Source organism: Diabrotica virgifera, chromosome 3, assembly GCF_917563875.1.
Source record: "Diabrotica virgifera virgifera chromosome 3, PGI_DIABVI_V3a".
Classification (NCBI taxonomy): Eukaryota; Metazoa; Arthropoda; class Insecta; order Coleoptera; family Chrysomelidae; genus Diabrotica; species Diabrotica virgifera.
Genome location: NC_065445.1, coordinates 236,521,188 through 236,547,928, shown reverse-complemented (window position 1 = coordinate 236,547,928; position 26,741 = coordinate 236,521,188). Strand labels below are relative to the sequence as shown.

General features: G+C 32.2%; 1 protein-coding gene across 1 annotated transcript in view; it reads left to right on the top strand.

Moving 5' to 3' along the window:
- The first annotated feature begins 1,390 nt into the window (after positions 1–1,390).
- The window catches only part of LOC126881608 (farnesyl pyrophosphate synthase-like), a 68,024-nt gene continuing 42,673 nt past the window's right edge, over positions 1,391–26,741 (top strand). The window contains exons 1-2 of the mRNA XM_050645970.1: positions 1,391–1,539; positions 19,048–19,342. Of these exons, the coding sequence (XP_050501927.1) occupies positions 1,442–1,539; positions 19,048–19,342 (393 nt within the window). The 5' untranslated portion in view covers positions 1,391–1,441. The remainder of the gene's footprint in view (positions 1,540–19,047; positions 19,343–26,741) is intronic.

The following is a 26,741-nucleotide window of genomic DNA, read 5'->3' as shown; positions in this document are numbered from 1 at the left end:
TAATTGAACACTTAAACAATTTTTTTAATTCCAAACAACTTTTCTTAATAACAATTTTCGATATTGTGAAATTTAACGATACTTTACTCTTGAGTGAAATTCATATTTTTTGACATACCTCGTATAAAATTCAATAATTTTGCTATTTGATGATTGCATCTTAGATAATATATGACGCAGAGTATTTGCTAAAGAATAACTTTTTTTCGTAAAACTGATAATAAAGAAGTTATCAATAGGTTCCTAGTTACGCAGACATACTGTGTAAGAGCTTAAGAAAATTTTTTTGCTGAACATTTATTATTGTTGAAGTTTATTATTAAATGTATGTTAGCTAAGTTTTACAGAAATAAGTTTTGATCACTCTATATAAACATTTTTTTTGTTGGTAATTTTCGGTTTTTGTATTACATTTTTTTATCTTTCTTAATTTTCTCAAAAAGAAATAGTCTATTTCATTTGTAAAGTAAAATAATTCAGTGCATTTTAAAGATTACATCCTAAGCTTTAAAAAAGCACTTACAAAACTGTAATAGATCTGTTAAAACTTGAGTAATACCGTCTTAAAATGGTGGTAATTCTATAAAACTACGAAGACCTCAAAAATTCCATTTTTTAAGACGTCATATCATTTGAATTAAATTTTTGAGATTTTTTTTGAATGAAACATCATTTAGTACGATGCTTGAAAGGTATCATTTAGTACGATGCTTGAAAGGTAAGTTGTGCAAAATTGAGGGTTTTATAAGAAAAATTGTATTAGTTACACATTTTTAAATCATTTTTAAACAAAATTCATGTAAGGCTCACTTTCCGCCCCCACCGTACTTATGCCCATACATTTTATTTCTTTTTATTATAGCCATAAGATAGCTTAATTATTCTTCTTTTAGGTTCAATTTGTAAAATTTCATTTGATTCATTAGTTAAAGAATTACATTAAAATAACTCAACTGTGCACTTCGCCGTACGCTAGTTTACAGTGCGCCAATGTTTGTAAGAAGGGTGACTTTAGCGTTATGAATAAAAAATTATAGAAGATACAGATTTAATTTTATAAAATTCTTTATATAAGGTTTTTTTTGTAAAATTTTCTAAATTTTTCAATGGCCAAGTCAGAAAAACATCAAATTTCGTAGTTCATTTGTTTAATAAAAAATGAAGCACCCACTTCTCGATTAAAACTTTTTGATACCTATGTTGTTTATTAAACATTTCTTAATGAAATTACCAACAGTTCTATCTTGTTTGATTTTTTCCGAAGTGAAAATTTATATGCACTCCCCTATACAGGAAGACTGGTTACTCGGATTGTTCACTAGCCCTTAGACTATTACCCACTTGAAATTATATATATTTGTTTGTTTTCGATCTGCTTTATATTGTTAAATTTGATTTGGCGTTAGTCAAGCTCTAGATCTAGAAGTACCCAACTGAAAATATGCTGAAAACTATATTAAAAAATATGTGTTCAAAAAGTACACAATTAGTTTGGTTCAGTTCCCAAAATGTAAACAAAAATATCAACGAAAATTCTGCGTAAGTACATACAAATTGTTTTAATATTATAAGTTTTACGCTACACAGTTGAGATGGTGAATGTTGTGATTTTTAAATCACGTCGTGATCAGTGACCGTGATTTTAGATAACGGTGATTTTAAACAGCGACCACGATCGCTCTTCTATGTACAGTACAGTAACATGTAGTCACAATAATTGTAAACTAAACACGATCTCGAATACTTTGTCTTAGTCACAATTTAAGTTACAAAATGATTTTATTGACGTTTCGACTTACACTTCAGACGTCGTTATCAAAATACAAAATATTAATAAATTAAAAAAGGTGTTGCTTAGTAAAAAATCTTCTAATAATTTAATTTAATCTGACTTTTAATACTTTAAAATACATTTTAAAGTAGAAGATTTTAAAATGATATTGCCAATATTTATGAGTTACGTTCCTGGGACGACTTTATTGAAAGTCTATAAAAAACCTGCAACTCATAAATATTTACTAAGGATCACCATTAGTGAAATCACGTACCATCACTACTACACAGCCTAGTATTAAGTAAAATACGAATCATAATGAAATATTTCACACTCAATGTAAATCAGAATCGAGGGACTAAATACGGAATCCACGGAATACGTATACAGAAATAGAATATTAGAGAAGATTGCTGAGAATGGAATATTATAAAAAGATTGCATCGAGGAATGCTGGGAAAAACTCAAAAGTAACATAAATAACTCAGCAACAGAATCACTTGGAGAGAGGAAACTAACAAATGCTAAAATATTAAAAAACATAACCCGATCATTTAGAGAAGAAGAGAAGATAGAAGAGCTTTTGCAGTACACAACAAAACAAACATAACAGGTATGTAAAAAGTATAAACGAATCAGAAACGAAACGAACATTTTAGTAAACAAATAAAGAAGGAACACTGAGAGATCTTCTCAAAACCGATGGAGCACGACTACGCAGCACAAAAAAAATATGGAAAATGATCAGCGTAAAAAGGAAAGAAATTAATGAATTAGTAAAAAGAAGCACATTCAAAAGAAAACATGGCCAGACTACTTTCGATCTCTATTTGCTAAAGGTGACGACAATGAACGATTAACACATGAAGTCACAACAAACGAAAAAATAAACATTGAAGAAGCAGAGGTAAAGGAAGTATTAAGGAAATTAAAAAATAGAAAACTACCAGGAGAGGACAGAATATCTGAATGAACTAATAATATATGGACGACAAGATTTGACCTAACAACTATTAAAACTAATCCAAAAAATAATTAACAACCAAGCGATAACCAACAAACTGAAAGTAATTATAAAATTAGCACAAGAACAACAAGTTTTAGTTCGAGATGATCATGCATCGACGCTATATTTGTAATGAGAAAGGTTCAATAGAAGCCAATAGATTACAACAAAGTAGCATATTGACGTTTTCTGTACCTCAAGAAGGCATTTGAAAAGGCGAAATTTAAGGACGGTATCCATTTAAACTTTCGACAAAATAAGAGGTAAGAAGTTCAAAAATTCTATCGTGTGCTTAAGTATTCCGTTTTATCCTTTAGTATTCCTACCATCATTTCGGTACACATACATTCATTAGAATATAAATGCAAAAAGTTTACTTCTTTGTAGATTTAAAACCGAATGTAAACCAGTTGACTTTGAAAGTGATAAAACTTGATCCAAACGTCCAAACTTGATCGAGGACAGTTGTCTCTAAAACATTTTATTTTTACGTACTGTTATCAATTTACGATTTAAAAGTAATTATACCTTAATGGACTTGAAAAGTTATAAATAAATCTGGTATCGTGATACAAAACAGATATTTACATATTTCAAATCAAGTAATTAATTATTTTAAAACAAATTAATGAAAATAAAGTATACTAATATTAGTGTTGGCGATTGTGTCAAAAATGTGCCGTGAATTTTATTTTTGGAATCCAGATATCAAAGATAACACCTTATACTAATAATAATATTAATATTTAAATTAAAATATCGAACGGATATAATCAGTATCCATTTCCATACTCTCAATGTCCAACATCTAGTCAAATGAACCTCAGCGACCAAAACTTAACAGTTCAACATCTAGGATATTTTCCAAAACAAATGCAAATGGGACTACATCCTGCATCACAAACCCAGCAAAATTTCGCGCCAAGCCAACTAAACCAGCCAATGCAGTTATTTCAACCTCAATACCAGTATTCAGTCCAAAGTACAATACCGCAATATCAACCACCAAGAATATCTAAAGCTAATGATGAAGAATGACAAAAAGTCCCAAATAAAAAACGCGTGAGGACCAGTCCGGAACAACATTCCAAACTTAAACAAACCAAAATAGATAACTTCTGGCTCAGCACACCAACAGCAAATAAATTTAATGTATTAATTAATGAAGAGACACAAGAAGCAGATATTGAAGAGGCAAAAAACAGGAAGAGAAGCTCCCACCAATATTTATTGCCGGTGTTAAAAACATCCAACCATTAAACGAACATTAAACACTATAGCCAAAGACAAACATTTAATCAGAGTGTTGAATGAAGAACAAGTCAAGGTACAGGCCCAAACAATTGAAATATACGACAGTATAATAAAAGTACTTGATGAGTAAAAAACCGAATATCATACATGTCGTAAGAAGCAAGATAAACCCTTTAGAGTAGTGATTCGTTATCTTCATCCCACAGAGGATATACAAGAAACAAAAAAACAAATAGAGAGCCAAGGACATATTTATAGTTGTACAAATAACGAATATACTACAAAGAATTAGAAAAAAATCCCTACCACTATTTTTGTGGACTTAAAATGCAAAAAAATAATAAAGAAATTTATAAGATGGAATATTTACTCAACGCAAAAATTGATGTCGAAGCCCCCAGAATAAAAAGAGAATCAGTACAATGTACCAGATGTAAAAGATATGGTCACACAAAAAATTTCTGCTATCATCAATACAGGTGTGTAAAATGTGCTCTAAATCACCCAACAGCCGACTGCCCTAGGAAAATTCGATCTGATCTAATAAAGTGTGTACTTTGCGATAATAACCACCCAGCGAATTACAGAGGATGCAGTGTACATAAACAACTGCAAGAAGCAAGATTTTCAACATTAAAAAAGAAAGAGTCTCCGAATCAACTACAAAACCAACAGCTACCAGTGCCTACAACAAATAATATAAGTACAACACAACGACCTACATTATGCTCAAATGGTAAATCCCAACCAACAAGATATTCCAATGGTCGCTCAGAGAAAAGACATACAGGAGTTAAAGAATATGATGAAAGGGCTTATGGAATAAATGAGCACCATGCTAAACTTATTAACAACACTTGTCTCAAAAATGAACTAATGGCTAATACACTAAAATTTGCAATATGGAATGCTAATGGCGTGACACAACACAAACATGAGTTGTACGCATTTATAGTTGGACCGCGTTATGTAATAGCGGATTAAGCACCAAAATGTAGTTTTGAGATAAATCGGTTTAAAGATTTTAAATTTGTTTTTGGTACTATTTCTAAAATATAGTACTGACATGTTTCATATTTAATATATTAATGCAAATGTAAATAGACTTTTACATGTGTTTAAAATTTTTTAAAAATAGTTTATATTTTAAAAGTTATTCGATCAAATGTCGCTTAATTCGTTAATGATTTTTTAAGATATGCATGAGTTAAGATCCGAATACCGGATTAAGAGACATATTTGGCGCTTAATCTGATGTTACCTTACAAAGAATGTCTTTTAATTCGATATCTTTAACGTTAGTAAATATGTTATGTTTTGTAATAAAGAATTAACCGACTATTCGTGGCGCTTGATTCGTTATTACACTTACAAAGATGCGGATTTTTGTTTATGACAATGGATTATGTACCATTATTGGCGTTTAGTTCGATATTACAAATCCTAGTGTGGGAGTTTTTTTAAGAAAATAAAAAATGTCGCTTAGTACAGGCATCTAAGAACAGCTTTTTTTTAATTTTTTTACAAAAAACATATTTTTATACATAGATTTGCACCCTAGTTGCAAGAGGGCACTATTATCTCGATTTTGGACTTTTAGCGGTTAATCCGTTATTACATAACGCGGTCCAGTTAATCATGAATTAGACATAATGCTGATCTCAGAAACACACTTCACGAAAAAAGGTTTCATAAAATTTTACAACTATAAAATATATCAGACAACACATCCAGATGGAACTGCACATGGTGGGACAGAAATCATTATAAGAAACAACATCAAACATTACCAGACAACTCACTATCAAAAAGCACATATTCAAGCTACAAATGTAGTTGTAGAAGACTGGACAGGACCTATAACTTTTTCAGCTGTATATTGTCCACCAAAACATTCAATTAACCACCAGAATTTAAAACATTTTTTGATACACTTGGACCTAGGTTTATTTGTGGCGGAGACTACAATTCAAAACATCTAATATGGGGCTCTAGACTTAATAATACCAAAGGCCGCGAACTTCAAAAAGAAATACTAATAGATAATCTAAACATAGATACCACAAGGGAACCAACATACTGGCCTACAGACCCTGCGAAAATCCCAGATTTTCTCGATTTTGCTATAGTGAGATAAATAAACGAAAAATACTTTAAACCAAAGTCTTGTTACGATTTATCCTCTGACCATTCACCTGTTATCACAACTGTATGCAAAAACATAACAAAACTAGGAAGGAGCTGTATACTACACAACAAAAAAACAAATTGGAGTTATTTTCGAAATCAAGTACATAATCAGATCAATTTAGACATCCCGCTAAAGACGGATAAACAAATCTAATATGCAATAGAACATTTTAACACAGTTTTACAGGAAGCAGCATGGAACTCAACACCATTACCTACAAATCGATATATGAACAAAAACTGTTCCAATAAAATACATGTTGTTCTGAAGCTATTTCCTTGTGGCATTTTTATAATTAAGTATTTTTTATGGGAAATAAGCCACAATTTTACTAAAAAATGAATTTATTAGCGTTTCGAAGCCCAAATCGGGTTTCGTTGTCAAAATACAAAATACTATTGTATTTTGTAATTTTGACAACGAAAATTGTATTACAAAATACAATAGTATATTGTATTTTGACAACGAAACCCGATTTGGTCTTCGAAACGTTAATAAATTCATTTTTTAGTAAAATTGTGGCTTATTTCCCATAGAAAATACTTAATAATAAAATATATGAAAAAATACTTGAGAAGCGAAGACTCAGAAAACAATGGCCATTATCAAGATCACCTCAGAGTAAAACAGACCTCAATAAAGCACAAAAAGACCTAAAAAAATTGATAATAGCAGAAAAAATGCAAGCTTTCAGGAATACTTACAAAAACTAGATGCAACCCAAGCCACTGACTACTCGTTATGGAAGGCTACAAGGACTTACGAAGGCAGAACTATACAATCCCACCAGTCAGAACACAAACAGGGCAATGGGCGAAAAGTCCACTAGAAAAAGCCGAAACATTACAACACACCTTAAAAAAGTTTTTACACCAAATGACGGAAATTACACACTACAAACCGAAGAAGAAATTATTTCAATACTTACAAAATCTTATCAACTAGAACTTCCTGAAAAAAGATTCAGAAAAAATGAGGTAAAAGATATTATAAAACAAAACATGGATCCAAAAAAGGCTCCAGGATACGACCTGATTATTGGAAAATCTCTTCACCAACTCTCAGAGAAAGGCTTCCAATTTCTGACACAGTTATTCAACTCTGTAATGATATTAGGCCAATACAATGGAAACTGGTACAAATAACAATGATACTAAAGCCAGGAAAAGGACCAGAAATTGTAAAGTCCTACCATCCTATTAGTCTTCCTCCAGTGCTATCCAAAGTCTTTGAAAAGCTGATACTGACTAGGCTAATGCCTATACTAGAAAACAAAAAACTAATACCACCACACCAATTTGGGTTTTATTTATAAAACAACATTCAACAATACAACAGGCTCATAAAATTGTGGAGAGAATCAACGAGGACTTTGAAAATAATAGGTATTGCTCGACGGTATTTCTGGACGTAAGTCAGGTATTTGATAAAGTCTGGCATAAAGGTTTATTATGTAAACTAAAATAAAATTTACCTACAAATTACTATATACTCTTAAAGTCTTATATCACCAACAGAAACTTCCAGGTAATGTATGAGAATGAATTCACAAACATACAAAAAATTCTCGCTGGGGTGCCCCAAGGAAGTGTACTAGGACCTATATTATACCTTATATTCACTGCTGACCTACCGACAGATACACATATCACTACAGCCACATTTGCGAATGATACGACAATATTATCATCCAACAAATATTCCAAAATAGCCTTAGAAATCTTACAAAATAACCTAAATAAAATACAACAATGGATGACAAAATGGAGAGTCAAAATAAATAAAAACAAACCACTACACCTAACATTTACCACGCGTAGGGAAACATGTCCGGCTGTATAATTAAATGGTAAAGGAATCCCACAAGGAGATGAAGTCAAATATCTAGGTATGTAGTTGGACAGAAGATTAAACTGGAGGAAGCATATATTTACTAAGCGAATACAACTGGGTCATAAGTTAAGAACCATATATTGGCTATTGGGCAAAATATCAAAACTATCAACTGAAAATAAAATACTAATATACAAATCCATCCTAAAACCAGTGTGGACTTATGGGCTAGAATTATGGGGAACCGTCGCACATTCTAATATTGAAATCATGCAAAGATTTCTGTTCAAAATACTAAGATTAATACTAGGAGTTCCATGGTTTATAACCAATAAAGCCATTCATCGGGACGCAGGACTACCATACGTCAAAGATGACATCAATAAAGTGCGCGAAAAAACATACGGAGAAACTTAAAGTGCATCCAAACGTGTTCGCAAAAAGTTTAGTGAATAAACCGCGTACTGTTCGTAGGTTAAAACGAAAAGTTCCGTTTAATCGAATAATAGGTACTAAACTAATGTGTCTAAGTTTATGTTAGATATAGTCATTATTGTCGACTAAGTTTTAAAAAAGGGGTGCATCACGGGATACCTCCCTACATGTCATTCCTAATTGTCAGCCGTATTACTTATTGTCTATAGCAGCCGTTCCCAAACTGGGGGGGGCGCGCCCCCCCTGGGGGGCGTGAGAACATATCAGGGGGGCGCGAGACAAGTTGAACATTAAATTAAATTTAGTTATATTTTTCTAAAATTCAATATTAACCGCTTGTGAAACTGTGTCTGGTAGCGCAGAGTAAGCAAAAGTTATCTCAAATACCTCTTTTTGACAACACTGTGCATGAAACGCCGCATTAATGATATGACCGAAGACGTACAAAACCAGGTAGGTAGTTGATGCAGTAAAATAATCGCCATTTTTTGCTATTCAGCTAGACGAGAGTACAGACATAGCACAATGTTATCAGTTAATTGTTTATGTTCGGTATATTCAAAACGAAAGAATGAAAGACAAGCTACTCTTTTCTACAGAGTTGGAGACTGGAGACCACGACAAAAGCTATTAATGTTATGAAAGCAGTGTGAGAGTTTTTTGACAAACATGAACTTTCTTGACAAAAACTAATCAGTTTATGTACAGATGGCGCACCTTCAATGCTAGGTTTTCGCTCAGGCTATTTGCAATTAGTAATAGAGAAAAATGCTGGTGTGATTGGGATACATTGTTTTATACATCGACAAGCCTTGGCAGCAAAACCCCTTCCAAATGAACGTATGGCTGTCTTAAAGTTGTGTATTAAAGTAGTGAAGTACATAAAAAAAGAGTTCGTTGAATACTCGACTGTTTAAAACGCTTTGTGAAGATTTAGAAAGTGATCATAAAACACTGCTACTTCATACAGAAGTACGATGGCTCTCAAAAGGAAACATGTTGGCAAGATTATTTGACCTTTGAGATGAAGTAATCACCTTGAAACATCAAAAGCAAAATGAGCTAAACATGGCCTTCAAAAAACATTGTACCCAAGTAATATTGGCTTATTTGTCAGACATCTTTGACTCGTTGAACATCCTCAACCTAAAACTGCAGGGTGGAGACTCAAATATAGTAGTTACTCATTGTGATGGAGGCTTTCCACTTTGGAGGCGTAAAATATCAGCAAATCCCTGAAATTATTCAAATTTCTCTAAAGTAGAGCCAATCTCAGAAGAAACACGCAGAGGAAAGGACATTTATGAAGGATCAAGTTTGAAAATCCAAATATCAAACCATTTGGAGAGCCTAATTGAAGAGTTCCAGAAATACTTCCCAAACACCTGTGACAATTTTATTTACAGAATGTCAACTGATCCATTCCATGTCAACATAGACTCCCTGCATGAATCACTTCAAGAAGATGCTTTGCAAATAAATCCAAATGATTTTTTGCACGATTCCTCTGCCAAATACTTTGTTATAATGGCCAAACCTTCATTTTGGTTAAAATATTTCAAAGTGTATCTTAGTGTATCACGGGAAGCTCTTCATTTATATTTGCCTTTTTCAAGTAACTATTTGTGCGATTTTCAACACTTGTGGCAATTAAAACAAAGTATCGGAATAAACTTGATGTTGCTAGTGACTTGTGCTGTGCACTTACTAAAACTCAGCCTAGGAATCCTAGTAAATAAAATGCAAGCACATTCATCTCACTAAGCAACATAATCTATTTTTCTTTTATTAATAATTTTTGTATTTTATGGAAACTGATATTGTTGTATCTTATGGCAGAATAAATAAATGTTTTGTTTTCAAGCTAATACTTATTTGTTTTTGTTTTGTTCCTATTTAGGCGCATACAATTTATTGTAAGGGGGGGGGGCGCGAGAAGCTTTCTTTAAAAAAAGGGGGCGTGGTACAAAAAAGTTTGGGAACCCCTGGTCTATAGATTGTATAAATAGATTGTAATAAATATGGGGCTAATAAAAAAAAGAAGGCATTTGACAAGGTCAAATCCAAGGACAGTATCCATTAAACTTTCGACAAAATAAGAGGTAAAATGTTCAAAAATTCTGTCGTGTCCTTTAGTATTCCGTTTTATCCTTTAGTATCCGTACCATTTAGGTATACATATTGTTATGCGCTGTATTTTCTCTCTGTTATGAGATTGATGAGCATATTTTTATTTTGATTAATTCATTAATTATTTTAATTACTACTTATGGAAAACAAAACCAAAATTAAATAAAACTTTCCAATAAAATTTATTCTCAGGGCTAATTTATTTTAATGTATTACCTTTGGTTTCTGGCTTCTAGTATCTCTAGTTGCTTTCTTCATCCAGGACAAAAAAAGGGAAAATAAATATACTCAATGTCATATAAATTCAATATTATTTATTTATCGAATATACCATAAATAAGATTTAAATGTATGCTAAACTTAATTTTGTTGCAACTATTTCTTATCTAATAAATTAATCTTTAATTCCGGTATCTCCTTTTTTTAACAAAATTTTCATTTAAATAATTCGTTAGACTAGAGATGCATCAAGTCAAACTAGTTTGATTTTACTCAACAAACTTGACTTGACTTGAAAATCAAACTTTTTGTATAAAAAAGTTTGACTTGACTTGATTTCGATATCTTTAGGTTTGACTTGAATTCAAACATCTTCAAACAGTTTGAAAAGTTTGAATATTACGCAACAAGTTTATTTTCAATTTTAAATGAGACCGCCTACGCCTTTATTTGTTCACTGGCAGATGAACGGGAGGGGGAGGGAAAATTCCCCCCTCCCAACAAGATGCAAAGAATTTTTTTTTGACAAATTTCGATAAACATAGAAATGTATTGGCTGATACGATATTTGACCTTTAACTACACGCGCTGGCGTACTTAGTACGCCAGATATAAGAATTGTACTGCCAATATATTTAAAAATTTAATTTTTGACCTTGTTTTCTCTCTAACCTATCACTGGAACGTGCTATTATTTGTTGTTTCCGGTGGTGGATAATATACGCCACGATTATATTAAAATAAGTAGTAATATAAGTACGTATTTCAATTGTTTTTTAGTCATTATGGCACAAAATATATTTTTCTTTATAAACAATACTTTTTCTCCTGTAAAAAATCACATTGCAAAAAATTTTTTATTAGTAATTTTATTTATCATGGAATACAGTTATTCCATGATTCCAGTTATAAATCCCAGTTGGCTTACTGAGAATAAACTCCCAAGTATTCACTGATGCCGAATAAGGTTTACAACAAACAACTAAGTGTATTTTGTCAAAATAAAATAAACAAACCCGCTGTTATTAAGTTTATTTTTTTGTGGCGTATAAAGTACGCCACGCGTGTAGTTATGTTATAACTTAATGCGCGGGTAGTTAAAGGTTAATCCGCAGATATACAAATTTAATAAAACCCAATAAACGCGCCAGTTAGGATAATTATTAGGAAAGTTTAATGCATATTTATACATTCATTTTTTTTTTAAATTTAAACTGTAGATATAAAAAAAATTTAAATTGTAAACCATATAGACCTGGATCCCGCGTACCAAAAAAAGTTGATTAATAGCAAGCTGAAAATTCGTTAATAGCTTAACGGTGTCTAGGCAGACAAACTTTGATGCATGGGAACACTGGAACAGAAGAAGTTTTAATTGTGGAAAAGGTTAAAAATTTGGAACGTCAGACTACGTAAACGTTGCATGTATTTTGTCGGACAGAACTTCCAATTGATTTGTTACCATTTCATTAAACTCTCATGCAAAAATCAGACTGGTGTTTATCACCAACTGGGCATTTTAATGAGTGGAACACGAAGAACATGTCAAATGACAAGAATCATGTTGGTTAGTAATAGCAGTCTGATTTTTGCATAAGAATTTAATGAATGGGTAACAAATTAATTGGATGTTCTCACCGACAAAATACATGGGACATTTTCGTAATCGTAATCTGACGTTCCAAATTTTTAAACTGTTCCACAATTAAAACCTCCCCTGTTCCAGTGTTCCCGTACATCAAAGTTTGTCCGACTAGACACCGTTAAGCTATTAACAAATTTTCAGCTTGCTGTTAGTCAACTTTTTTTTGGTACGCGGGATCCAGGTCTAATAATCCTATGGTTAGTTTTGAATTTTAAAGAAATACCTACGAATATACAGCAATACCAGAGAACAACGACCACTGTTCTCTGGAAATACTAACTTTTGTATTGTGGTACATATTTTCCAGTAAAGTAGCAGCTTGGTACCACATGTTTTTCCGAACTGGCCCTAAGATAAATAAATGCCTTTTTTAATAAAAGAAAGTCATAAAAATTCCAAATAAGTTTATTTTGAGCTGTCCATTGAAAAACCAAATAGTCTTATTTTATTGTAACCCTTAAGGGCATAGGCGTAACATGTCGCTTATCAAAATGTTCAATGTGTTTTAAATGTATTAACTTTTTTCAAATCCTGGGAAAACTAATAAGAATTTAAAAAAAAATTTAAACGCAGCATGAAAGATTACATTATTTCTGAGGGACGAACATCTCTAAAAACTTCTATAATGTTTATTTTAATAAGTTACAGGGGTGAACATAAAAAGGAAAATTTAGTGTTGTTATTAATTGCAAATATTTCATTCAAAACAAACTTTATATTAATTCTAAGAGACTTTCGGCCCTCGGTAATAACGCAATCTTTCATTCTGCGTTTAAATTTTTCAAAAATATTTTCTCACGATTCGAAAAAAATAAATATCTACATTTAAAAGTTTTAAGTTAAAACACATTGAAAATTTTGACTTTTATGTGACACTCATTGTATTATTAATTTTCTTATCTTAATTGGCAATTAACATGTCTATCTCGACAAAAAGTATACCTACTAAATAAATTATTTGTAGATAAGGACACACCATTAAACTTGATAAAAATTATAAACTTAAAGATAAAACCCATAACTAAATTAAAATTCATGGTAACGTTTCAATTATTACTTTAATCATCGTCAGAATAATAAGTTTCTTGAGCGGATGCTTTAAAATAATTTTAAAGGAACAAACAATAATTAATGAAAACGTAAAAAATGACATTGACAATCATTGGGTTAAGTCAATAATTTCAAACACGCCATGTCTTGTTGCGTGTTTAATGGTGGCTTCAAAAGAAATATGGATAATGCCTCCTTGATGCTGAGTTCCGTTGGAGAACTTGCATGACCAATGATTGAGAAGTCCTTACGACTAATAGGGTGGTCAGAATCAGTCATATGTTGGAATACCGCTGAATTTTGAACTGTTCTTGATCGTCTTCCTAAGTGAGGAGTGACACCTAAGTGTTCGCAACATCTGACATTAAAGTGACGTCGAGTCTTCCCGACGTACGTAGCTGCACAACTACTACATTTGAATTGGTATATAATGTTAGATGCGAGATCACTAGGAATTATGTCTTTCACATGGAAACGAGATCCTATCCTTTCTAAAGTCGTGAAAGCAAATCTTAATTCTATAGAGGGAAATGCTTTTTTAATTGTTCTACGGATGTTGCGTCGGATTTGTAAGCTGTGGTAACCAGTATTTGATATAGTTTGATATAGATCTTTTCTTTGATTTCCTCTACTTTGCTGTTTGGTTGGAATTTGTTATTGAAAAAACGTCTGATGTTGAACTTCTTAGAAAGATACACTGATTCTGACCACCCTATTAGTCGTAAGGACTTCTCAATCATTGGTCATGCAAGTTCTCCAACGGAACTCAGCATCAAGGAGGCATTATCCATATTTCTTTTGAAGCCACCCTTGAACACGCAACAAGACATGGCGTATTTGAAATTATTGACTTAACCCAATGATTGTTAATGTCATTTTTACGTTTTCATTAATTATTGTTTGTTCCTTTAAAATTATTTTAAAGCATCCGCTCAAGAAACTTATTATTCTGAAGATGATTAAAGTAATAATTGAAACGTCACCATGAATTTAATTTAGTTATGGGTTTTATCTTTGGGTTTATTATTTTTATCAAATAAATTATTATTCAAACTCTTTCAAACTAGTTTGACAAACAGTTTGAATTTTCAAACCTGTACGATTTACCAGTTTGTCTTGACTTGAAATATTTGTCAGAAGGATTGACTTGAGTTTGACTTGAAATTAAGTCAAAGTCAAGTCAAGTTCAAACATTAAAGTCAAACTTGTGCAACTCTACGTTAGACTGTTCTTACTATTATAAAAAAAACAAAATTTACTTTTCACCTTTTTGACTAGATTACGTATTTCTTCTTTGAATTTATGAATGACTAAATTATGCTGTAGAACTGTTCAATAAAAGATAAACAAATATGGTATGTGATATAAAAAACTCTCTCCGTTTCACAAATAATCTGACTAAACTTTTTTTCTCTTCTTTACTTCTTCTTATGGATTGTGTAGTCCTTGATTCTCCCACACGTGCTCCTAGGATGCTGCGAACGATCCTTCTCGTCCAAACTGCTTCACAAACAAACAACAACACTCGCTCGAAATCTCTACTCAGTTTTCTCTCTGCTCGATATCTTATGTAAATTGATACCAACCGGCCACTCGTTCCAAACAGAAACAGGAATCTCTTCGGACACAAGTACATTTGACCCGATTTCACAACTCGACACAACTCGATCAACGATTTCGTTTCAACACGATTCTGCTTACACGGCCGCCATCTTCACCACTTCACACAGACTTCTTACTTTTCAAACACTGAAACTTTTTTTCTCCTCCAAGTCAGACTCAAATACTCTATTCCCGTTCCATCCGTCTCTCTTGCCACTTACAAGACATATCCGCTCTACACTTTACATCCCGCCTTTCATTTCTTAAGAACAAATTAATTTTGTATACAACTTTTCCATTTTGTCAAATTCCAGGAGACACCAAAATTATTTTTTATTTCTACATGCTATAAAAACCCGATATATTCTAAAGCTCAACCTGTGACCTTAACAATTTAGGTTACAGCTGCACATCCACATCTAACATACATATTAAACATTCGACCCGTTTTGATCCAAACGTTGTCAATCTTACACTAACACGTACACTAATAAATAGAAGTGTTTTAATAAATATAAATAAAAACAAAATCTTTTAATAAATAGAAATAAAAATCTTTAAAACCATCACATTTTAAAACATTGTATATATGACATTCACTTTGGTTTACTTCACAAACATAATAACAGGCACAGATTTGTTGGTTGTCTTTCAACAACTATCTCTTCACCCTCAAGAATTTCCAAATCCCATAAACTCGTTTACCTTTGCAACATTCTCCGTCTATTCCACCATATCCCGTTAGCATAACTTAGCAAAAAGATTATGTTAATGAATACTGAGGTAGTAGCTCCTTGTATCCGAATGTAAGTACGACACGTTATAATTGCATGATTATAGACGGCATACATCTGCATGTGTTTGTAAACTTGGGGACGTTTGTTACCGCCCACGTTTTTACATGCATATGTACTTGTCTGCTATTTTCACTACTTTTATGTATGTTGTTCAACATTGGTTTGATCTTATGGATCTTTAGCATCTTTTACAACCAGACATTGTTCTAACTCTGGTTTTTTATTTGTAGCATTTATATTAGTGACTTGTAACCGTTGACCTGAAGATGCTCTGCATACTTTAGACAGCGAAACTAGAGTTGCACAAACTTGGCTTAAATGTATGGACTTGACTTGAGTTTGACTTAATTTCAAGTCAAACTCAAGTCAATCCTTCTGGCAAATATTTCAAGTCAAGTCAAACTGGTCAATCGTACAGGTTTGAAAATTCAAACTGTTTGTCAAACTAGTTTGAAAGAGTTTGAAAAATAATTTATTTAGTAGATATACATTTTTGTCGAGATTGACATGTTAGTTGCCAATTAAGATAAGAAAATTAATAATACAATGAGTGCCACATAAAAGTAACTTAATACAGGAAGCGATTATAATCAAAATAGGGTCGTAAATTTAAATTTCTTGAAAATGATTCCTGAATGTTTAGAACTGCTTGCTGGCAGGTTTCGTTTTATCCATATAACTTTTTTCATATTTGAGTGTTACTAGATTAAAACAAAGAATTCGTTGGATAGTTTTTTATCATACAAAGTGTAATTTAATCTACTTTGGGAGCGTTCAAGTATTACATAACGCAAGTTGGGGGGGGGGGGGTCATGTAAAACGTTACGGCGCGTTTCACGGGGAGGGGGTAGGATGGTTCAGCGCATTACGTAACATTACCTTAAATAAAAAAAATTTCGAATCAAAATCTTCCACCTTTTCAACTTTCGTTTATATTTTACATAGAACAAAATAGTATTCAAGTGAAAAAATCTTAAAATTTTTATTTAGCAGATCAAGCACAGTAACATGTGTCTCAATGGACAGCTCAAAATAAAATGATTTGGAATTTGTATAACTTTCTTTTATTAAAAAAGGCATTTATTTACCTTAGGGCCAATTCGAAAAACATCTGGTACCAAGCTGCTAGTTCACTCAAAAATACAATACAAAAGTATTGCTGTGCTGTATATTCGTTGGTATTTCTTTAAAATTCAAAAATAACCATTGGGTTATTAGACCTGGATCTTGCGTACCAAAAAAAAAGTTGATTAATAGCAAGCTGAAAATTTGTTAATAGCTTAACGGTGTCTATTTTAGTCGGACAAACTTAGATGTACGGGAACACTGGAACGGTGGAAGTTTTAATTGTGGAACAGTTTAAAAATTCGGAAAGTCAGATTACGAAAACGTCCCATGTATTTTGTCGGACATAACATCCAATTGATTTGTTACCATTTCATTAAACTCTCATGAAAAAATCAGACTGCTATTACTAACCAACATGATTCCTGTCATTTGACATGTTCTTCATGTTCCACTCATTAAAATGCCCTGAAAGTTATCCTCCAACACCAAATTGTTCTATATGGTGCACATAATGTTAATAAAAAAGTCACACCATTTTGAGCGTCGGGTATAAGGGGGGGAGAGAGGGAAGAAATCGGTAAATTCGGAGTTTTTTACGTTTTTTGTCAATATTTCTAAAACTATGCGGTTTCTAAACAATTCTACATAATATTTAAAACAAAAGAGGTCCTACACATATTTGTTATAAAATCAACGGTTCCAGAGTTACGGAGGGTGAAAAGTGGAAGTTTTCGATACTTTTTATATTTTTTGGGCAATTTATAATATTATTACTGATGAAAGAAATTTTCTTTAACAAGATTGTGTTTTGTAAATAAAATTTGCTATTTCAGTGGCATGTTAGTGATAAGCCCTTGAAGAAACGTTAACCTCACCACCCAAAATCATCATCAATTGCCCAAAAAATATAAAAAATATCTAAAACCTCCATTGTTCACTCTCCGTAACTCTGGAAGCGTTGATATTATAACAATTATATAAAGGACCTTTTTTGTTTTAAATTTTATGTAGAATAATTTTGTATAGAACATTGTTTACGCTAAAGTTAGATTTAGAAATATTGACGAAAAACTTAAAAAAACTACTAATTTATCGATTTCTCCCCAATCTCCCCTCCAAACCGGACGCTTAAAATGGTGTAACTTTTTACTGAACAATATGTGGACCATAAGAACAATTTGGTGTTGGAGGAAGACTCTTACTTTGGATGTTTGGGTTAGGCCTTTTTTTGACCAGGTATACCATACTACCTCCGTAACTTTGAAACCGTTCATTTTAGAAGGATTATGCATTGGGCCTTTTTTATTTCAAATTGAATGCAAAACATTTTTGTATAAAAGGTTGTTTAGGCTAAACCGCATAGTTTTAAAAATATTGACGAAAAACGTAAAAAACTACGAATTTGCCGATTTCTCCCCCCTCACCCCTTCAAACCCGACGCTCAAAATGGTGTGACTTTTTTCTGAACATTATGTGGACCATATAGAACAATTTGGTGTTGGATGATAACTTTCACTTTGGATGTCTGGTTTATGCCATTATTTGGATCAATTATTGTGTCATACTATAAGACGCTATAAGCTTTCTTAATAATTATTATCCTAACTGGCGCGTTTATTGGGTTTTATTTGTCTGTCTGCGGTTTAAATATCATATCAGCCAATACATTTCTATGTTTATTGAAATTTGTCAAAAAATTTTTTGGACCTTGTTGGGAGGGGTGATTTCCCCTACCACTCCCCCACCCATTACTCCCCCGTTGATCCGCCACTGAACAAATAAACACGTTGCGTAATATTCAAACTCTTCAAACTGTTTGAAGATGTTTGAATTCAAGTCAAACCTAAAGATATCGAAATCAAGCAGTCAAACATTTTTATACAAAAAGTTTGATTTTCAAGTCAAGTCAAGTTTGTTGAGTAAAATCAAACTAGTTTGACTTGATGCATCTCTAAGCGAAACCAGTCGTTGGAAGTTACAATAAATGATTGAGAGTACGTCTGTCTTTTACTTCATTCATGCAAAAAGTTTACTTCTTTATAGATTTAAAACCGAATGTAAACCAGTTGACTTGTCCTTTGAAACCAACAAAATGTTCGCCGCACTTCCTTCTATTTGCGAGGAAATTGTTGATGAACAACTCATTTATCACCAAGCATATCCAGAAATTCGAGAAAGATATTCCAATCTTTTACAGTATACTGTCAACATAGATCAACCAAGGTATAGTGGTAAGGGAATATTTTTTCTGCATGCCTACAGAATGTTGGAGAAGCCTTCAATTCTTACAGATGATAATCTCAAAAAAGCTTGCGTGCTTGGGTGGTGCCAGAGAATGGTAAAACATTTGTTGTAATATATATCGCACCTCCGCTCAAAAAGTGTCATAACTCCAAAAATTTTAAAATCGGTTTTATTGCACCAACAGTTTTACCCTCCGTTACTCGCACACGGTGTATGAGACCGGCCCTCTAAATAACTTCCTGTAACTCTGATTGTAGTGGAGATTTTGAATTTCTGCTTCATATACCTCTTCAGTAATCAGTCAACTGTGGGTAAAGTCCACTGGCAGTGTAAAAAAGAGTATTGTACTTTTATTATTAGGCAACACGGTGCGGTACACCGGGTGTTAGTATTTGTGCACAAATTTTTATTAGACATAATTGTTTATGTTAGTTTTAATTAGTGAGGTAATTTAAGATCTTTTTCTTATTTTCAATGTTTATTTATTGTTTATTTATATTTAGATATAAATAACGAGAAGGAGAAGCAAATATTATTAAAATTATTTGAGGAAGTATCGACTTACGAGGAAACGTATGAAGATGATGATGAACAAAGTTACTTTTTATTAAAGTTATATAATGTTGACAAAAATGCATATCTACAAAATTATATGATCATATATTCATTAAATAATATAATTGTACACAATCTTGCAAAAACATTTTTTTTTAAATATTGCTGACCCATATTCTTGGACCCGGTCTTCTGCACCGTGCGCGAGTATTCGATCACAAGAAAATTGGCGCGAGTAACGAAGGGAATAAATCTATAAACTTCTATCTCACAAAGTGTCACGTCTATGGGTCAATAATTTATCGTTAGATTTGATGACACTAATGCCATTATACGATTAATCAAAATCAACGACGCACCGAACACAAACAGTGTCACATATCGTCTTTTGCAAAGCATTTGTCCATCTAAGCTGTGTATAAAGCGTCGTTTGTTAAGACAGTATATGTGATTACTTTATTCAAAACAATCTGCGTATGTGCTCATATCAAGAAAAGTGGCACATTTATCACTTATTTATCTTTATTTTTGGAGTATTTTGTGTTTAATGTTGTTACTTGTATTTAAAGTTACATCATTAAAAAGTATAAGTCTGTTAACCAGATAATTAATAATGATATTATTATCCCGGGAGCAGTCGCGCTGACTTCTGTCACGTAAGTAGTCGTGCGTAGAGAAAAATATATCATAATACGAATTCAAATACGAACTTAAACAAATTTGTATTTTATAATATTTTTATTAACTTGTCATGTTAAAAATATCTATTTCTAACAATTTTAAAGCTAATTGGTTCTCAGCAAAGCCATAACTTCCAAAAAAAAAATCAAAAAAATTACAAAAAATTCCCACGCGTTACAGCAATCTTCCTCGAGGCACTTACGAGTGAAAAGTTATGTTGCAAAATGTTTTATCAAGTTATCACGGAAAAGGATAAAATGTGAGATTGTTTCTAACGGCGCGACTGCTCCCAGGTTATATTCTGTACTGTAAGTTTCACTTTTGATAAATAATTTTAAAACGGTATTTTTTGCTTACTTAAATATCCAATGAAATTTATATATTTGAGGTCATGTGGATAAAAATAACCAATTACAGCAACATTACACTGATAACAAATTCCATGGGATGTTTTTACTTCGTTGCTACAGATAGGTACTCATGAATGTCAATTTTGACGTTTCACATAAATTAATATAAACTCAACCTGTCAAATTGATAAATAAGGAATGAAAGAGGAGAGACCTTAATTGGTTTTTCTCCTTCAGAATAATCTAGTCCAAATGATTAGCTTTTTCTATAAGAAACCACATAGAAGATGGACCTGGCCAAGCCCAGATAATAAAACAAAAAACGAAATTGACTTCATAATTACAAACAAAAAAGAAATCATCCAAGACGTAACGGTCCTAAATGCATTCAACACTGGCAGTGACCATAGAATGGTAAAAGCAGAAGTTAAAATAAGCACAAAACAAGAGAGACGCAAATTAGTAAATACGAAACTAATACCAATATGGACCCAACCTAGGGATATTAAAGAATATCAAAACGACATCGAAACCAAACTGAGAAATAACACAGACATAACTCTCAACGAAAACATAGATGCACTAAACCAACATATTACGCAAGTCATTGGAGAAGGCATGAGAAAACACTGTCCAAGAAATAAGAACGAAGAAAAGCTTAGTACTGACATCAGGAATTTAATGAAACAAAGAAATCTTATTACAGAAAGAAATGATCCAAATGGAGAGCAAAAGAGAGAGATAAACAGAGAAGCCAAGAAAGCAATAAGAAAAGACTTAAGAAAGTACAATACACTAAAAATCGAACAAACCATAGAAAATAATAAAGGCCTAAAAAGTCTGCGAAGAAAACTAAATAATGGAAAAAGCCAGATCGTTAAATTAAAAAAAGGGCGACATAACAAGAGGAGCTTTTAACAATAGTAGAAGACTTCTATGGAGAACTTTATAAAAGCAGACGGATGAACCAAACACAGCTAAATGATGCAATAAACAAAACAATATTAAACCAAGGCTCTGAACTCATGCCAGAAATATCTCTCAGTGAAACTAGACAAGCGATGAATAAAATGAAATCCAATAAATCACCAGGTGACGATGGAATAGTGATCGAGGCTGTAAAGAATGGCGGTGAACCTCTAATGACAAAAATAAAATATCTCTTTAATCTATGTTTGACAAAGAAATCCATACCATCTGAATGGAATAGAGCCAAAACAATTCTTCTGCACAAAAACGGAGAAAAGACTGATCTGGAAAATTACCGACCGATCAGTCTGTTAAACCATCTTTATAAACTTTTCACGAGAGAAAATACCACAAAATTAGACAAGAAATTAGACCTATATCAAAGTAGAGAACAAGCTGGATTCAGAGCAAACTTTGGAACCAACGATCATCTCCAAATAATAAAACAACTCATCGAAAAATCCATAGAATATAACAAGCCCTTAGTTTTAACATTTGTAGATTTCCACAAAGCATTCGACTCAGTGGAACTCGACAGTGTTATACATAGAAGCACTAAACGAGAGCCGCATTGATAGCCGATGTTCGAGGCTAATATGTAATATATATAAAAATGCGACAAGCTCGATACAAGTACACGCTAACAGCAACCAAATAAAAATCCAAAGAGGTATCCGACAAGGTGATACTTTATCACCTAAACTTTTCATATCGTCTCTAGAAAAAGCGATAAAAACCCTCGAATGGGGTGACAAAGGAATAAATGTGGACGGAGAGATGCTACACCACCTAAGCTACGCAGACGATATAGTCCTGATTGCAGACGATTTGGGACAAACAAAGAAAATGTTGGAAGAAGTACAGCCTGTCATAAAATAGGCTTAAAAATGAATATAACAAAAACAAAATATATGACGAACTTAGTACCAAGTAAACACCTTGAAATACAAAATGAACAAATAGAACTGGTAGACAAATATATATATCTAGGTCACGAAATTAAGATAGGTAAGGACAATCAAACAACCGAAGTATCCAGAAGAATAATACAAGGATGGGCAGCATACGGAGCTCTTAGGAACGTTTTTAAAAGTGACCAACTAACATGAAGAAAAAAGTTTTCGACCAATGCGTGCTACCGGGGATGACCTATGGTGCAGAAACATTATCGCTCACAAAGAAAAACGCACAAAAGCTAAGAGTAGCGCAGAGAAGAATGGAGCGATCAATGATAGGGGCCACTCTGCGAGACAGGATTAGAGACGAAGATCTACGAGCTAAGACCAAAGTCATAGACGTCATTGAAAGAAGCTGTAACTTAAAATGGAAATGGACTGGATACGTTGCCAGAATGAAGGACGGAAGATGGACTCGTAAACTAGTTTAATGGAGACCAAGAGCCGATTAACGTAGCAGAGGAAGACCACCAACACGATGGCAAGATGACTTACGAAGGACAACAAAAAACTGGGTACAGCAAGCACAAGATAGAACACTTTTGAAGACAAACAGGGGAGGCCTATGTCCAGCAGTGGATTGAAAGAGGCTGATGATGATGATGATGATTGATAAATCCTCAAAAATTGAATAACAGGTTTTTTAAGCTTGTTGCTTATTGTAAACAGATTTCCGCCTACGACGTCGGCTGTTTCCAAGCGACAAGCCTTTGGAACTTGTTATTAAATTTTTGTTCGCACAATTAATGTCCTTGGGTTATTACTACTGAAAATTTTTTACTTACTTAGAAATCCAATAAAATTTATATATTTGAGGTCATGTGAATAAAAATAACCAACTACAGCAACACTACACTGATAACAGATTCCATGGGCTGTTTTCACTTCGTTGCCACAGATAGGTAGGCATGAATGTCAATTTTGACGTTTCACATAAATTAATCTAAATTCAACATGTCAAAAGCAAATAATTTTCTTCCTAATAACCCTAGAACATTGATCCTCAAAAACTGAATAACAGATTTTTTAAGCTTGTTTCTTGTTGCTTTTTGTAAACAGACCTCCGCCTGCGTCATCGGTCTGTTCCAAGCAACAAGATTTTGAAATCTGTTATTAAATTTGTTCGCACAATTATCAATGTCATCGGGTCATTACTACTGAAAATTGTTTGCTTACTTAGAAATCCAATAATATTTATATTATTTGAGCTCATGTGAATAAAAATTACCAATTACAACAACATTAAACTGATAACAGATTCCGTGGGCTGTTTTCACTTCGTTGCTACAGATAGGTACGCATCTACGTATGAATGTCAATTTTGACGTTTCACATATACTTCGTCTAATTTACTTACCGTTGTAAGTCATCCGCGTCATAGCCTGTGACGTCACATGATACCAACACGAAATATTTAGGTGGTAGGTGTGTTCTTTCTTAGAATCATTTTGCCTAGTACACTGTAATTACAGCCATTAGACATATTTTATTATACAGGGTGATTGATTAGTAGGGTAAAGCTCAATAGCTCCGCTATAGTAATAGATAGCAATAAAAGTTAATAACAAAAATTTTAGCCACCTTTGAGCTTCATATTACAAAATTAGTTAGAATGTTACAGGGTGTTCGGTAACACAGTGGCAGACCTAATTTATGTTTTTTTAAGTGGAACACCCTATATTTTATTTTATATTCGAAATCCTGTTAACTTCTCCATCACAAAAATATAAAGGTTTGTAATGTTATACAGGGCATTTACAAAGTTATAACCAATTTTGTATGAAAATCGTAACAAGTTCAACTATAAATAAAAATAAGCACAACAGCAATGGTTTAATAATGCCATATTTTTTTATTTTTTTGTCAAAATTTTTAAGAATTATTGATACTGCTAATTTTCTTTATATCAAATACAGGGTGAGTCAAAACGCAAGTACATTATTTTCTCAGTAATGTTAAATGGAACACCATGTATTTTATATCATTATTGAAAATTAACATTAAAGTACTTTAATTTTTATATAACATTCCCTATGCCCAAATTTATTAGTTTTCGAGATATTTTCATTTTTCAGAGCAAATTATTTTAGGTGTTTAAATTTATCTAAATTTTAGTAAGCCATGACTGAATTGACAATTGAAGATTACCGATTATCAATCCGGTAATCAATGTAACACTGTAGCAAATAAAGAAATAAAAATAATTAATTAGTAATACATTTTACAAACAAAAACACAACCACTACATGCAACATTTTTGAAACAATTAAAAACTATCTTTATGTAAATGCAACAAATAAACAAAGAAAATTAGTAATACATTTTACAAAAAAAACACAAAAACACAAAATACAATATTTTGTGAAGACAATTAAACACTACTTTTTTATGTAAATGTAACAAGGTAACAAATAAAGAACGAAACATAATTTATCAGTAATACATTTTGCAAAATAACATGTTTGAAAAAATTAGAAGCTACTTTTAAAAAAATATTTTTAATATTTAATTACATAAGGTGTTCAAAATTATCTCCTAACACATTTATGTACGCCTAAAAACGATCATTGAATGAGCTACTTACTCTACGGAGCATTTGTAAATTAACACATGGAAATACACTTTGTGTTCTATTTTTCATCTCATCCCTTGTTGTTGGAGGTATTTTATTAACTTCATTATTAACGTAACCCCAAAAAAATCAGTAAAGCTTATTAAATTCTGGGGATTTGGGTGGCCACGCTACTGGTCCATTGAAAAATGAAAATATCTCGAAAACTAATAAATTTAGACATAGGGAATGTTATCTAAAAATTAAATTACGGTAATGGTACTTTTCAATAGTGATATAAAATACAGGGTGTTCCATTTAAAATTACTGAGAAAATAATGTACTTGCGTTTTGACTCACCCTGTATTTGATATAAAGAAAATTAGCAATATCGACCATTCTTGAAAATTTTGACAACACGTTAAAAAATATGGCATTAATAAACTATTGTTGTTTTGCTTATTTTTATTTATACAGGGAGTTGAACTTGTTACGATTTTCATATAAAATTGGTTATAACTTTGTAAATACCCTGTATAACATAACAAACCTATATATTTTTGTGATGGAGAAGTTAACAGGATTTCGAATTTAAAATAAAATATAGGGTATTCCATTTAAAAAAACAAAAGTTTGGTCTGCCACTGTGTTATCGAACACCCTGTAACATTCTAACTACTTTTGTAATGTGAAGCTCAAAGGTGACTAAAATTTTTGTAATTAACTTTTATTGCTATCTATTACGCTAGCGGAGCTATTGAGCTTTACCCTACTAATAAATCACCCTGTATACGTGTAGAAATAATATTTGAAGATTTCTATTAATTTTAACCTAAAGAAATACACAATAACATGTTTCATTTAATTTGTATAAATGGATTATAAGGCATTTTTATGAAGCACATTTGCTCGGAACACACTGTAACTGTAATAGAACGAAGGTGATAGTTTGGCATAAATTGGTAACCTTTATTTGACAGTTGCGGTGATGACACTTCATATTTGTTTATATTCTTAACTATAAGTATTTGTTTTATTATATTTACTGTTTTTATTATTTACTTTAACGTAAGGTTATAACTTAATTATTGTTCTCTATTTCTAAAGTTTTTATTTACCTACATTGAATTTGTTTTGTTGTATAATCCGCGTTTACAATAATTATGTGATCAATTTGATTTAAAATGGACTCAGGATTATTTTATACTTTGGCAACTATGTCAACTTAGATCTCTGGCGTAGATAATGACGTGCAACCGTAAGTAAATTAGACGGACTGCAAATTAATATAAATTCAACAGGTCAAAAGCAAAAAATTTTCTTCCGAATAACCCTCGAACATTGATAAATCCTCGAAAATTAAATAACAGTTTTCTTAAGCTTGTTGCTTATTGTAAGCTATTTCCAAGAAACAAGCTTCTGAAATCGGTT